The 14,899-nt window shown below is 37.6% G+C and overlaps 1 protein-coding gene across 1 annotated transcript in view; it reads left to right on the forward strand.

Moving 5' to 3' along the window:
* The first annotated feature begins 6,586 nt into the window (after window positions 1-6,586).
* WIPI1 (WD repeat domain, phosphoinositide interacting 1) overlaps window positions 6,587-14,899 on the forward strand; it is a 45,673-nt gene continuing 37,360 nt past the window's right edge. The window contains exon 1 of the mRNA XM_026711200.2: window positions 6,587-6,806. Coding sequence (XP_026566985.1) covers window positions 6,739-6,806 — 68 coding nt within the window. The 5' untranslated portion in view covers window positions 6,587-6,738. The remainder of the gene's footprint in view (window positions 6,807-14,899) is intronic.

Raw genomic sequence — 14,899 nt, forward strand, 5'->3', positions numbered from 1 at the left:
CCGTTCCCCGAGCGTGAAGCCCTGAGGGGAGGGAGGAGGAGAGAGATGTGCCTTAGGATCGAAAGGAGACCGAAGGCGTCGATACGGTGGCGGAGCCTGGGACTGGATCTCGCAGCAGTTGCAATAAAGTGCGCATCAGTCTAAAGAGTGGCATAAATGGAGCTGCCGATTGCTTGCTGGCAATTTGCTGCAGCGAAAGCGGGAGGGTTTGTCTCGAAATGTGTAAATTGCATTTCTAAACTTTTGAGGTAATCCTATTTAACTTGGCCTTTGGACCTGGCAGGAAAAAAAAAGACTCATACGTTGTGATTTCTCCCGGTAGCTAGGCGAACTATCATACTCCCAGAAACCCTCTCATCATCATCAATATCAATTTTACAGGGGAGATTCTATCCTTGGACGTGGATGGAGCGTTCTCGTGGACGTAATAAATGCGAAGGGTTAAAAAGCTGTGGGTTTCTTTCTCAAAATTCTTCTGCGTGTGGCTTTTTATTGCTGGATGCCAGCCGATTTATTTTGAAGTACGGTATCCGTCCTTGCCAAATAGAAATGCCATTTAAAAAGTTAAATTGCAGGGCATTTAAAATGGGCTGGGCTTCTGTTTATATTGTGCTGCTGCTTGGTAAACGTCAGTGTCACGAGATATTTATTGAAGACAATTGTGTATTATTTACTACCGGATTTGTATGACATTATGTCACATCAAAATACTATCAGTGTATAGCAAGTTACTGAAAGACCATGTTAAAGTGCCTGGCATAAATAAGAGCTCAGCTTGGTTTCATACAGTAGTTGATTTTATATTGACATTCTCTGTCTAACTATTCTGAGGTTTTCCTTTTCCATATTTTTGGTATATCTTGAAACCACTTTGCCTAACTTGATATTTCCAGCTGTGCTGACCAAGCTGTGTGAAACTGTCCATTATGTTTAGTTTTATATTGAAGAAATTATTTAACAAGGTTTTACCATTTATATAAAAACACTGCACAATATTACTGTATTTCCCATTTCGTACCTACAAAGTTCATTCCTACTGCAAAGTTTACATTTGTAGCTTAAGCTCTGAGCTCTCTTGTATTTAAGTATATTATACATATAGAAAATCCTGAGAGTCTCTGTACACTTTTAATTTGTAGGAACTTCTATCTAGAATATAAATAATTTGTAATAGAATAGAGATGGAATTTTAACTGATTTTTTTCATGATTCATTTATTCTAACTTTATTTTTGAGGTCATAAACTCTTCACTCGAGAATTATTGTGAACAAAAGGTAATTTGTGCTCTCCAGTTTAACTGAAGTCAGAATTAGCTGTCAGAAGACAATCTAAATCTTAGAACCATCTGAAAGAAATTCAACTACAAGAGCAAGGGTGTTCAACCTTGGCAAATTTAAGACCTGTGGACTTCAACTTTCAGAATTCCTCAGCCACCATGAATTCTCAAAACAGGTTACAGAATCCTTAAAACAGGTACAGTATATACATGACTCAGTCCACCAAATATAATTAGAAGACAATGATGTAACGTTAGTTAACTGCCATCTTATTGATGAGGTTGAAAATAACATCATTGCTTGATAGGCCATTGTTTAGTGATGAAAGAACAGCAACCAGGTTAATTTCTTAATTGCTGTATTTGAGCCACACAGGAACCACATAGAGTTTGAGAACATGAAAGAGATTCTCCTAAAGGGAACATCTGGTGCCATCTGGAAAAATTACACAAAAATGGTGCATTCTTTGGTGGAGGAACTATCATGAATGATGAGACTTATTTGGATATGCTGCAGAATTTAATCTTGAACAGAGGCAATCGGGACTTATCAAGAGGACTGTCTTTGAGCAAGATGTGGCCCTTTCCACTTTGCCCAGTGTTCAAAAACATTTAAATCTGGTTTTTCCCAATAGAGGGAGTGAGAAAACCTGCAGCTGGTTATACTGAAAGTTAATTAAATTATATTAAATTCCTTTTCTCTTGCATATTACATATTACTTATGATTTATGGTATATAGAAGTAAATTTATTACAAATTAAAATTTCATTAGGTTTTTATAGATAACCCTTTTTAATATTCAGGATGGTTTTATTGGTTCCCCCCCCCTTTTTTTTTTCCTTTTGGGACTTTAATTCTTCGCTTGTCTTGTGTTGTCTTTGCTCCTGCTAGTTTAATTCACAGTCAGAGCCTTGTCATAATTTTAGATTGGATTCATATATTACAGTAAAACACTTGTTTAAATATAATTTGCTAAATTAGCTACAGCTGGCTAGTTTACATAGTACCACTTTTAAAAAATTGAGTTATAAACAAGTGTCTTGATTTTCCAAAAAAAAAAGAAACCCTACCAAATTTCTGCAGTACATTTGAGCAGATAATGTTGAATAAATAATTTGCTAACACTGAGTTTTCTGTTTACCTTCTAGTATTGGTTGCTTAGATTGCCCTGGAAAGCGCTGTATTTCATTGGTCAAGAATTATCATTTGGCACTGTATGCATTAACTTTTCAAGTAATTTTGACTTCAAATATATACATGTTTTAAATGGAAATTACCGTAATGCTGATGGTTTTAAAGTTTAACAATAGAAGGATGAATATATGTTTCATGCTCTGATCCCTTTTCTTCATATGATCTTGGGCTTGTTTATTAGCCATAATGTGTTAAATAAACCACAATTGTCTGGAGTCCATAATACACTATGGTGCTAAATATGTTTCACAAATGACTGTGGCTGGGTTCACACAATGCATTAAGCTACAATTATTTTAAGGCTCCTGTTTAATCCTCCCAATAGGAAATCAGTTGTTGCACATTATTATGGCAATCTTAATCATCTCAGCTTGGAAGCAAGATTATTTACCATGAAGCTTACAATCCAATAAATGAAGTTCTCCCAGTTTTCCGGTTGATAGGTTGAACTTTCACTAGATGGCAGCATTCATTACTAGGGATTTAATACTGTGCTACAAGCAGCAGTAGTGGTGGTTAATAAGAGTTACAGAAAATGATTGCATTTGTACACCCACAACCTGTAAAAAAATGACAATAAATGTAAATCATTGTAACCGTACTGAAATTTTTGCAAACTGGGGAAAAAAACACCATGTTTTGGTGTTCAAAACAAGGCAAATGAACAGGTGGATATTTCATTTATATGTGTAGAGGTATTAATCAGTCTGGGAATTTGTGAGAAAGAAATTCAACTCAAAGAGACCTCACCTCTGTACTTACTTATAAATGACAGCACTTTTCTTACTTGATTTCTAAGATTCTGTAATGTAATCCCTCTGTTTGTATGCTGCTGTTAGAAACTTATATTAGCCTTTAGAACTCACTATTTTCTTTTACATGTATGGCTAGTTACGTTTCTGAGACCTGATGATGATAACTGATTTACCACTGGTAGCCATACAAGCTATTTCAGCACTGGCAACAAATGTACAGATCCAAAATAACCGGTTATAGGAACTAAGACCCCCATTTCCCCGTCACCATAATTTCACATTTTGGACCTCCTTTTTACCAGAAAGCTAGTCTGATTTTGCTAGCGTTTTTAGAAACTGCACATTGCATGTGCGCACACACACAACTTCATGTGACCTTGGTTTCTAGATCCCTTCTAAATGAAGATACCCTATCTAAAGTAAAATGAAAAAATTAAAAGAATGTCCTGATGACAACCTGACAAAAAAGGATGTATTAGACTTTCATCTCCTGCCTCTGCTTGCAACTTGTCAAAAAAGAGAAACAGACATTCTTTGAGAATAGTTCATAACACGAGAATTTTGAACTCAGTAACTTAAAGATTGCATTCTGTCACATCTCTCAATTTTACTAAATCCTGTATCTCTATAAAAGAGGCCAAAAATATGAACTGTCTGACATATGCTGTGAGAAATTTGAGTACATTTGATACCACTTGGGTGAACTAATTAGTAGTATTTATATGAATGAGATATTTTTAAACATCAGGGACTTTTATGTCATGATATATTAGGTGATTTCCCCTCCCCCAAAAATCTAGTGCTCATCCATGTTGGGATGGTTCTAGAGAGGCTGAGTACACACAAATTACATGCTAAAATTAAAAAAATGTGCTTTTGACAATCTTACTCTGGATTTTGGGGGCTAGAGAATTTCAGAAAATGGCATTCAGAAGGATAATGCTCTGGTAGGTGTATGGAAGCTGTATGGTGTTTGGGACAGCCTCTGTAGTTTTTAGATGTTTTATATCTGAGTTTGTTAAATACATCCATTTTAACTTGCTTTATTGGTTATCACTTTATTTTGTTGGTGGTCTCAGGCTAAGGAATAATTGCAGGATCTGAAGCAAGCTTTTACCTCTGTTGTATCAACAGGAGCATCCTTTTCATTAATCAGACAGATGCATCAGACTCTGCCTTATGTACTTCAGGTTATGACTGAATGTGGAAAGATCTGTGCATCTTTGATGAAAATCCACCCAGTATTTCCTCACTCTGTTCTTTCTTGAACATTTTTGTTACCTGGTGTCTAGCAGAGATCCCATTCACCCATTTCTATCAGCAAGGAGGGAAGACGAATTTATAATTGTTTCTTGATAGTTTACTGCTTGGGTGCTGTCTTCCTTTGGGGCTTATCCTGAACTTGAAACTCTAGATTGCTTAACTATTACACCAAACTTGCTCTGCATATGCTGTAGCTGTCCTATATTTCATGGAGCTTAGGCTAAATTTTCAAAAATAACAGATGATTTGTTTTTATTGCAAAGGAGGATTGCATGATTGGTTACTTCATCATGAAATATAAATCTTACTCATAGAAAAACGTATCAGTGAGAAAGCTAAGTTAGTAGCTTTTCCCTTCACGATCGAGTTTACTGGTTGCAGGGTCTTCCTTCCTGAATTGCACAGGCTGATCTCCTTCATTGGCCCCTACAGTATATTAATTACTATCAAAACTTCCTATGTTTATGACAAAACAATTATGAAGTTTGTCTTTTATCTCAGGCTTCTCCCATTTCATCCTGCATATGTTCTGAAGTTATGTGGAATCTGAGCATAGTAAATATGTGCTAATCCAAATAACTGATACAGTACTGTACAGGCAGAATTGGAGATTTATGGTCAGGTTTCTTTGCTTCTGACAGACACTTCTATTCTTCTATAGCTGTTACAGTCTGCTGAAGTTCTCATACAATATTCTATTCGCTATGAAGCAATTGTAGATAAAGTCTTAGATGCAAAAGCATAATTACTGTAACTTCCTTTGATTTGCATAAACTTTGCAACTTACAGGAACTACATGAGATTGTTTTTCATTTCTAGTAACTATAAGCACTTACAATTATCTCTAGTTGTTTTTCCACATATTAATGGTCTATTTGAATAAAGAAGCCTGTGGCGACTAATCTGACTTGCACATTGGAATTATGAAATGGTTGATTAGTTTTAGTTTGGCATATCTTGTAGATGCACTCATTTTTGTTTGTATTTTTATGTGTACTGAGGTAATTATAACTTACTCAAAGTGTGGTTAAACCACTGTTTGTACACCGTATAAAAACCAATGACTTCACATACAGTAGTTACAGGCCTGAATTTCCAGCTACACAAACATAGTGATAAAGATTTGGAAGCTAAGTTGACTGTACTATTTGTTATTTAAAATCACCTTTAATGATTTTGTACACCACAGAATTATTAATAAATAAAAGCAACAAAATAACTATCATCTAGATTATGGATGTTTATGTCAGATCAGGAATGCTTTTACATCTGGCAATTACAGTCAGGACTTGTGAAATATTTGTTATTAAGTGAGGAAACCAGTTACTTGGTTGATTATTTTTGATTTAAATCCTTGCAGAAATAGCAATTATGACTAGCTTAGGATATGAGAATTTTATTGTTTCTAAATCTCTTATTGTGTAGCCCTTCTAGCAATACATTTCCTAATGGACTTGTTTACTTGTTAGATTTTTACCCTCCAAATATCCCCCCCCCCGCCCCCAATATATATGAAATTTGGGCCGAAATTTACAGGAATCGTCTCATCACAGCGAGCTTCCGCGGTAGAGTGTGTGAATTTAATTTTGTATTTATTTATTTATGTTTAGAGCTGTATGCAATTGAAATTTCATTTGTTCGCCGACTAGTGTACTTTCACAGTGACAATGATGTCTCATGCCTAATCCAGCACAAAGCTCTTAGTGAAGTAAAGAGCTGCACATCCACAATATTGTCCCAAGCGTGACGTCCATCTGGAAACTGCTCCGTTTTGTACTCCGGCGTAGATCAGGCTCCAGCGCGGTCCTCGAGTCCGAAAAAGCGGCTGCCACCACAGCCCTTCCGGGCCCACCTGCCGCCCACTCTTGTCCCGGCTCCAGTCTGATGCAACCATAACACAACCACGTGGCCACTGTCAGCTGTTTCCACTTCTTCGTCCAACCACCGCCGGCCCTGTTGGCGTCGTGGGCGGGGCTTGAGAGCTTTGCCTCCCGAGTGCGATCGAAAGCTCGGACCCGGTTGGCGGCGGCGGGGCCGAGGTGACGAGTTCGAAAGAGCCTCGCCCAATAGAGAAGCGCGGGCAGGTCGAAGGCCCCGCCTTTCGGCCGGCCGTGGTTAGGTGACTTGTTTCTTCTGTTGCGATCCGGCGCCGGGAGCGGTGACAGCGAGCGGGAAGAAAGGGCCGGTGGGAGATCCCGAGCTTGGTCGGGTGAAATCGAGGCCGAGGATTCAGTTGCTGTCGCTGCTTATGGAGGCCGCCGGCGGGGAAGGGGAGCGGGAGGCCCTGACCTGCTTTTCCTATAACCAGGATTGCACGTACGTCAATAAGGGGTGGGACCCAGTCTTTGCTGCCGGGAGGGGAGGGGAGGGGGGAGGAGGACTGGAATAATAAGGTGGGGGTGGGGGATCGGATAGGGATATATAATAGAAGGGAAGAAGTGAAATACAGCCCAGGCTGGAGAAGAGCGGGAAATGGAGGGTTTAAGAAAAATCACCCATTTAGTCACTTGCTGGCTGTTTTTAGACCTGCCTATAAAGATCCAGAGGTTGTTCGACCAGCTATTTGGTTTAGTTTTCAATCTTTCCTTTCTATCAGCTATTGGAACAAAAACAGCTTGTTGCGAATAACAGCTAGCTTTTGGAGCGGTGGGGGGGGGGAGGTACTTAAGTACCTTTAAAAAAAAGTGGTATTGGGGAGATCTGAATGAACCTCGAGATTGTTCCCATCATCGTGGTTCTGTTTATGATCGCCTCCCACCTGCTTGTGAATATATTGGTACTTAAAAAAACAACGAAAGCCCGAGGCTGGATGTTTCTCTTTCCACCCTTTTTGCACTGATGATGTTCCTATGTTCCTGGGTGCTGATTTCTCTATCTTCTCTCTCTCTCTCTCTCTCTCTCTCTCTTTTCTATCATCCCATGATCCAAGTATCAAGGAAAAGTCTTTTTATAACTGGAAAGTAAAAAAGAAAGAAAGACAAAAAAATACTGCATCTGTGTTTTGTGCTCTGTATTTGTGTTATGTCTACACAGGTTAAACAGGTTTGTTTAAAGGCTAGCTGGAAAGATGCCTGGAAAAAAAGGAACTCTGTCTTCCTGAATGAAGGAGCGTTGAAATAAAGACATTTTCTTAGTATAAAAACTGTAGTGTTTCTGTTGCTATTGTTAGTGTAACCTTGTAGAGCAGTGGTTCTTAACTTGTGGACTATGGAGTAGGGGAGACGATGTTAGCACTGGGGCTATGTGAAGGCTTGGAGAAATATTATGGTTTAAATTTTGAGTTAAGTCTTGGGAGTCCATGGCTACAAAAGATATTTAAAGAGGATTCCTGATGAAGAAGAGGCTGAGAACCATTATTGTAGAGCAATATCATGGAATATCATGCCTTCCCCGCCCCTCCTGCAGTTGCATAATATTGCCTGCAGAATAGTGTGATAGGTATGTAAGCAGTCCTATCCTTTTTACTTGTTGCATACTTACTTTTGAAACAAGTTGTGGGAAGCTGTAATTGACCCTCCCAGCTTTCTGTAGCATAAGGTATTAGTAAAAAAAAAATGTGTATTATAACTAACAAAAATATATATTAAAGTTTTGAGGTATATGATATATAGCACTTTTGGGGCGCTAATATTAGAACTGGCATAATTTTAAATTGATATGATTTCATATATGCTTCCAAACAAAGATTTGGCATAATGTTTTGTTTTATTCTTTTCTGAGTTTATTATGGTTATTCACTTGGCATGTGACTCCGAAAAGCTTTTCCCCCCCAGTTATACCCACAATTGGTTAAATCAAAACTACCCTTAAATCCTTATGGTGGCAGAAAGGAAATTAATTCTAATATAAATGAGCATGAAACTTGCAGGATATGGAGCAATTCATAGTAGTTCTGTGAATGTAGACATTACTTTTAAAATATGGAGAAAGATGTACTCTAGTTTGGCTTTAAGGGTGTACTATTAAGTAATAGTATTAGAAATGAAGCATCTAAACCACAGAAAGAAAAGTCAACAGGAAATATCTTGTTCTTTTGGTAAATTACAAGAAAAGAAGAGAATGTATTGAGTAGATTCAAAACTAACAAAAAGGAGACATGTTGATAATATTTGATATTTTTGATCTGTGCAAAGCTTCAGTTTGTTCTATTTGTGTATTATAACAAATTAGTTACAGATATATAACACTTCTCGTTTAACTTGCTAGAATGGTCGGGATACAGGTAGACCTTGATTTACAATCATTCCTTTAGTGGCCATTTGAATTTACAACAGCACTGAAAACAGTGACTTATGACCATTTTTCACACTTTACGACTTTGCAGAATCCCTGTGGTCATGTGATCAAAATTAAGATGCTTGGCAACTGGTTCACATGACAGTTGCAGTGTCCTGGGGTCATGTGATCACCTTTTGCGATCTTCTGACAAAGTCAATGGAGAAACTGGACCCACCTAACAACTGTGTTACTAACTTAGTAACTGCAGTGATTCACTTAAGAACTGTGGCCAGGAAGGTCTTAAAATGGGGCAAAACTCACTTGACAACAGACGTTTTGGCCCCAATTGTGGTTGTAAGTCTAAAATAAGACTACCTATTTTTTTTAATGTTTTTAGAATTGGATAGAAGAAATCCTAGCTCCTTGACATCTTCATTCTCTCAGATATCTTATCAATGCTATAGTTTATTTTTGTAGCAATTCTGGTTTCTGAACAATAAAATAGTACTCAAAGCAATAAAAAAATTGGAATTAGAAATTGGAATATATATTTATTAGCTTATGGACAAGTAAGCAAAAGAACTGTTGGAAGAAATATCCTTCTGGGTTCAGTTCCAAGTGGGGAAAAAGACACTGGAAACATGGAGGCTGTTTGGAAAGATGATTTAATGGTGGACAGGACCACATGGCTTGGAGCTCCAAAGTGAAAAGGACGATCACATGCTTCAAGATGTTGGGTGAAGGAAAAGAAGGGCTAAGATGCTGAGAGACCCTTAGCTATATACCTTCTGATGGGCCCCACCTTAGTGTTTCCTGTTCCTTTGTAAGAAATTTATCCTATTGGCTGTCAGACTCCCAGAGGCGGGGGTCTTAGCTGGACCACATGGCTTCACCAGAGTGCTGGCTGATGCAATCTTCCCAGGCCAGGTGGTGAGATGGGTAGAGGCCTTTGTTATGTAGAATACTCTGGCCCAGGCCTTAATGGCTTGCCCATTAACAAAGGTGGGGGTGAGCTTTTGCTTCTGAAGCAAGTTTCTGCTTCTAAGTTTTTACTTCTCTTTTTAGGGGAAATATTCTGCCTTTTTAAATATTTCCTAGGATATTTCATTTTTCTAGGAGTGGGGTGGGTGCTAACTTCCTACGGAACAAGAAAGAAAAATTGCCTTGCTGTATCAGATTAAAGGTCCACGGTGTTCCTTTTCTAGCTTGTGGCGCCGAAAGAGTCAGAAGTAGTAAAGTGGAGTTCAACCAGTTATTTAATGTTTCTTCCCAGTTGCCTGTAATCCTGGAGGTTCTTCATAAGGAATCATGGGTGATTTTTTGAAACTACGTAGGACTGAGACATGGTTAACTTGTGTGAGGAAAAAAACATTTCCTTAGCTTTATTTAACAGATTTAACGGAATAATGAAGTTGGAAGGGACCTTGGAGGTCTTACAGTCCAACCTCCTGCTCAGGCAGGAAATTACGGCACATACCATTTCAGACAAGGAGTTGTTCCTCCCGTAATAGAGAACCCACAACTTCTGAAGGCAAGCCATTCCACTGGTTAATTGGTCTAGCTGTCAGGAAATTTCTCCTTATTTCTAAGTTGGTTCTCTCCTTGATTAATTTCCACCCATTTTTTCTTGTTCTCTGTTCAGTGCTTTGGAGAATATGTTATCCCCCTCTTTGTGGCAGCCCCTCAAATATTGGAACACTGCTATCACTTGAGTGATGCTAAGTTTGAATCTAGTGTCTTGGCATGAAAGCTATGTGATCTGGAGCTCAGTTCCTTTTCCTAGAGTTCAACGAAGCATAGCTAATAACATACTATTCAGGTAATGCACATAGTCCTCAACCTACGACCATAATTGAGACCAAAAATTATGTTAAGTAAGAAATTTGTTAAGTGAGTTTTGCCCCATCTTACAATTTTTCTCACCACGTTTGTTAAGTGAATCACTGCCCTTCTTAAATTATTTAACACGGTTGTTAAGTGAATCTGGTTTCCCCATTGACCGCTTGTCAGAAGTTTGCAAAAGGGGATTACGTGACTGCAACCATCATAAATGTGAGTCAGTTGTCAAAAATCCGAATGTAAATCACGTGACCGTGGGGGATGCAACAACGGCCCCATACGTGTGAAATGTTGCTTTTTCCAGTCCCGTTGTGACTTCAATACATGTGAAATGTTGCTTTACCCCATACGTGTGAAATGTTGCTTTTTCCAGTCCCGTTGTGACTTCAAACATCACTAAGTGAACTGTTGTAAATCAAGGAGTACCTATTCCTTAGTGAGAGTCTTGGCTTCTAAAGAAAGTCAGCTTGTGCTACAGTGCTTCCTGGGTTCTCCTGTTCCACTGGCTGGGAGTTTTCCTTCCGCCACCTTTGATGATCTTCCCTGTACAGTATTTTCAGTCTACGTCAGTTGGGTAGGGCAAAGACACAAGTTAGTAACCATGTTACTAACTTCTACAACAGCCGTGATTCACTTAACGACTGTGGCAAGAAATGTCATAAAATGGAGCAAACAATCATTTAACAACTCTCTTGCGTAGCAACATAAACTGTGGATTCAATTGAGGTCGTAAGTTGAAGATTACCTGTGTTTGTGCGAGCTGGCTATTTAGAATAAAAATGGGACATGTTGGTTTTCATGGATAGAAGTTGGTCTGGAATTGGTAGTGAATTCAGATCCAGAGCAGTAGCTGGTTTTTATCTGAGACTAAAATATATTTAAGAAAGGGCTATTTTATATAAATTTTCTAGAATTTTGCTGTTTCCTTTCCAACCCAAGCTTTTAATAGGATGGTGAACTGATAAGAAAAATGAAGTCTGGTTGGACATGAAGTGTGAGTTGTTCAGTTTACTTTTGAAGATGCTCCTACTTCTGCTTATATATGTTTTAATAGTAGTCCAGTCACTGTTGTATGGGAGCCTTCCTTTTTAGGCTCTCTTGGAGCTGTATCTAGTGGAATGTATTTGTCAGTCTTAGGCCATGGCAGTGTTTAATTTTCTCTTGCATCACATTTCCTGCTTTACAGGTTTGTGACTGTTCTTTTACATCCGGTTCATGTCTGGAAGCCTGGCAATTTGCAAATTGTTCTAAACAACAACATTCAGATCCCAGTAGAAATGTTTGGCATAGGTTTTAGGTTGCTGGCATGTTAAATTCAGCATCACTTTTCTGTCAGTTTGTTCTGAGAAATAAAAGGCATTTGCATTTCTTAAATGGGTAAGTGACATATTACTCACTGGAAGCAAGGTGTCTTTAGGTATCATTTTTGGTATCTATAGGCTTTGCCTCAGCCTTCCATCCTCCCGAGGTCGGTAAAATGAAGATTTATAGATTGTTGGGCTGACTGTAAACTACTTAGAGAGGGCTGTGAAGCAGTATAAAAGTCTAAGTGCTATTGTTATTGCTATTTTTGTCTCTATTTACTTACTTATCTACATATCGTCCTCAGCTTAAGACTGGTTGTTTAACAATCATTCAATGTGACAACAGACCTCTCCCAGAGTTACTTACCCATTTTCGGAGTTACAGCTGCACACTGTGGTTCTCCCCACTCCCCCTGATCATATGATCATATTTTGGGTACTTAAAAACCGGCTCACGTTTATGGTCATTTGCAGCATTCTTCTGTCACATGATTGCAATTTGTGACATTTTTTGCCACAAAATTTAGCAAAAATGCTAATTGGAAAAAAATGGATTCCCTTAATGACTACTTTGTTCACTTAATGACTGCTGTGTTTGCTTAGTGACTGCTGAAAAAATGTCATAAAATTGAGTTTGATCGCATATTGCTACTGTAACAACTTACAACTGTAATTTCAGGTTCAGTTGTAAGTTGAGGGTGTCTTTACTTACATATAAAGAAAAAGAATAAATCTTGCACTAACCTTTAGCGTCATTTTACAGGACTGCCTTTGGGCTCTTTAAAAACTTCACGGGGATGGTATAAGTTTTCTAAAAGGCTAGTTTATTTCTCATATATAGAACTTTTCCGTTATTGAAATAATTTGTAGTGTGTCTTCTGCAGGAGCCATTTTGTGAGTGTGCCTTCTATGCACTGAAATTCCAGCTGTGCCGAAGCTGTTTCTGTTTACTGTGAATAGGATATGTACCAGAATTGACTTGGATATATAGTGAACTAGCAAATTGTTTCTTTGTAATATAGCTTTGTAAAACCATCTATCTGTCTGTCTATATTACATTGTAGGGAAATTTAACTTCAGCGGATGAAAAATATAGGCTAAAATATCTTAATTTTGTTAGTTCCCATTGGGGTAAAGGGAATAACTTGAGTGAGGGGAAAAGGGGAGAGAAAGTACTTATTTAATGTTTTATTTATGCTTTGTTTTAAGAGAACGTAGTATTAGGAATTCCAATTCAAAACCATCATCCAGATGTGTCCCTGGGTGTCACTATTCCCAATCAAGTTATTCTGCCTTCTTTACCTATTTTGCACCTTATAATATGATATTTTGCTATATGTTAATCCAGCAAGTAGCCCCATTGGTTAAAACTGGATTTTACAGCTGTGATCTTTCTGTCAGCTTTCTACTATCTGTTGAAGAACTTCTGTTATGCTTTGGTTGTTAGTGTGGGATATTGTGCTGAATCAAGATAGGGAAACTGAATTTGTCAAAAACACACTATATAAGTGCAGTGTATTTAATTCTTTTAAATAACAATAACAGCTTCATAGCTGTATAACAAAACCCAAAATATAATAGCCTTTGGAGAAAAACAGATTCTTGTGAAAGCATAAACTTTCTTGTTCATAAACTACAAATAAATAAAAATAACCGTTATATTCAAACTGTCACATGGTGGCTTTCTTTATTACTTACAGAAGTGTATAGTATATAAGATTAAAGCCGTAGTCTAAAGCTATAGTATAACCTCACACTAAAGCTAAAACTCAGACCACTACATCAATTACCAGCGTGTATGAATCAAATTTGCCTTTTCTGAAAAAAAGTGAGATATCAATTATAGAAATGTTTTCTTTTATCAGCAATTTGCTCAGTCCTAATTCAGTCTTTTTTCGGATAGCTGTGCTAATGAAGTGGTTCACTACTCTCAGTGCCAGCAATAGGTATGCAACTTGAGATGTTTCTGCAGGACTGAAAGTGGAATGAAACTGCTTTGGGATATTCCTGCTATTTCCCAGGAATATCCCAGAATTGGAAATCTTCCTCCATTTGAAAAATTTGTTGAGAGAGACAGTATGGCACATGAAAAGGTGTCCAACACTTGTGTATCTTCCTCAAATAGTATAAGATGTCAGGGTTTTATATTTATATTTATATCTCTTTGTGATTGAAGGATCCATAAGAAAATCATTCTTACTCTAGAATTTGAACAATTATCTGTCAGATAACATTGCAATCAAATACTTAGCAAATGGAGAGTTTGTATATAGTAACTTTGCTTGGTATTGCCTATTGCAGGCCATCTGTAAATAACATATTTGCATCTTAAATGGTGCTATTAATGAGGATTATTCATATGAATTTTCACATTGGGTGGCAACAAAATTAATTAAGATTGACCATTTGGCATTCTCCTAGGATCTGTTAACTTTCTGAGAATATTCAGCTGGATAACTATCCAGATAACACAAAATTCTGAAAGCTGGATCTCAATCCAGCATCTATTCACTAGTCCTTCATTTAGCCCTATTTGATGTCATATGAGATGCTCTTGCATAAGATGATCAACCAAGGTAAATAGATCTCCTGAATGTGAAACAATTCGTAGAGATTAGTTCTTTCTACATTAGTCTTTATTTGATTTCTGAGTCATATTTCACCAGCAATTTGTAAATAAACATGCAAATGCTCATGTTTCAGGTTAGGAGATTTTCAAATTCATTTAAATCTATAAGAGTTCTGTGTTGTTTTTTCAGTTCCTTTGAAGCTATTCTGCTTATTTGAAGCTATCAAAACAGATCAGTTCTTTCAATGACACAGATTAAGTATTTGTGTGACCCTTGAGGGTATCAGAATTTAACTCAAAGATTATTTAGTCTTTCCATACTAGGAATAGGCAATAAGAAAGAGTAGAATAGATAAACTTTCTAAAGCATCTTTCATTTGGAAGTAGCTCTTTAGAGAAGGTAATATAAATCCTATTAACAGCAGACAAGAGAAATGCTGTTAAATGTTGTCAAAGAAGCTTGATGGCAGTTGGTAATG

The sequence above is a fragment of the Pseudonaja textilis genome, chromosome 2 (genome assembly GCF_049901715.1).
Source record: "Pseudonaja textilis isolate UNSWEBS1 chromosome 2, rPseTex1.2, whole genome shotgun sequence".
NCBI classification, from domain to species: Eukaryota; Metazoa; Chordata; class Lepidosauria; order Squamata; family Elapidae; genus Pseudonaja; species Pseudonaja textilis.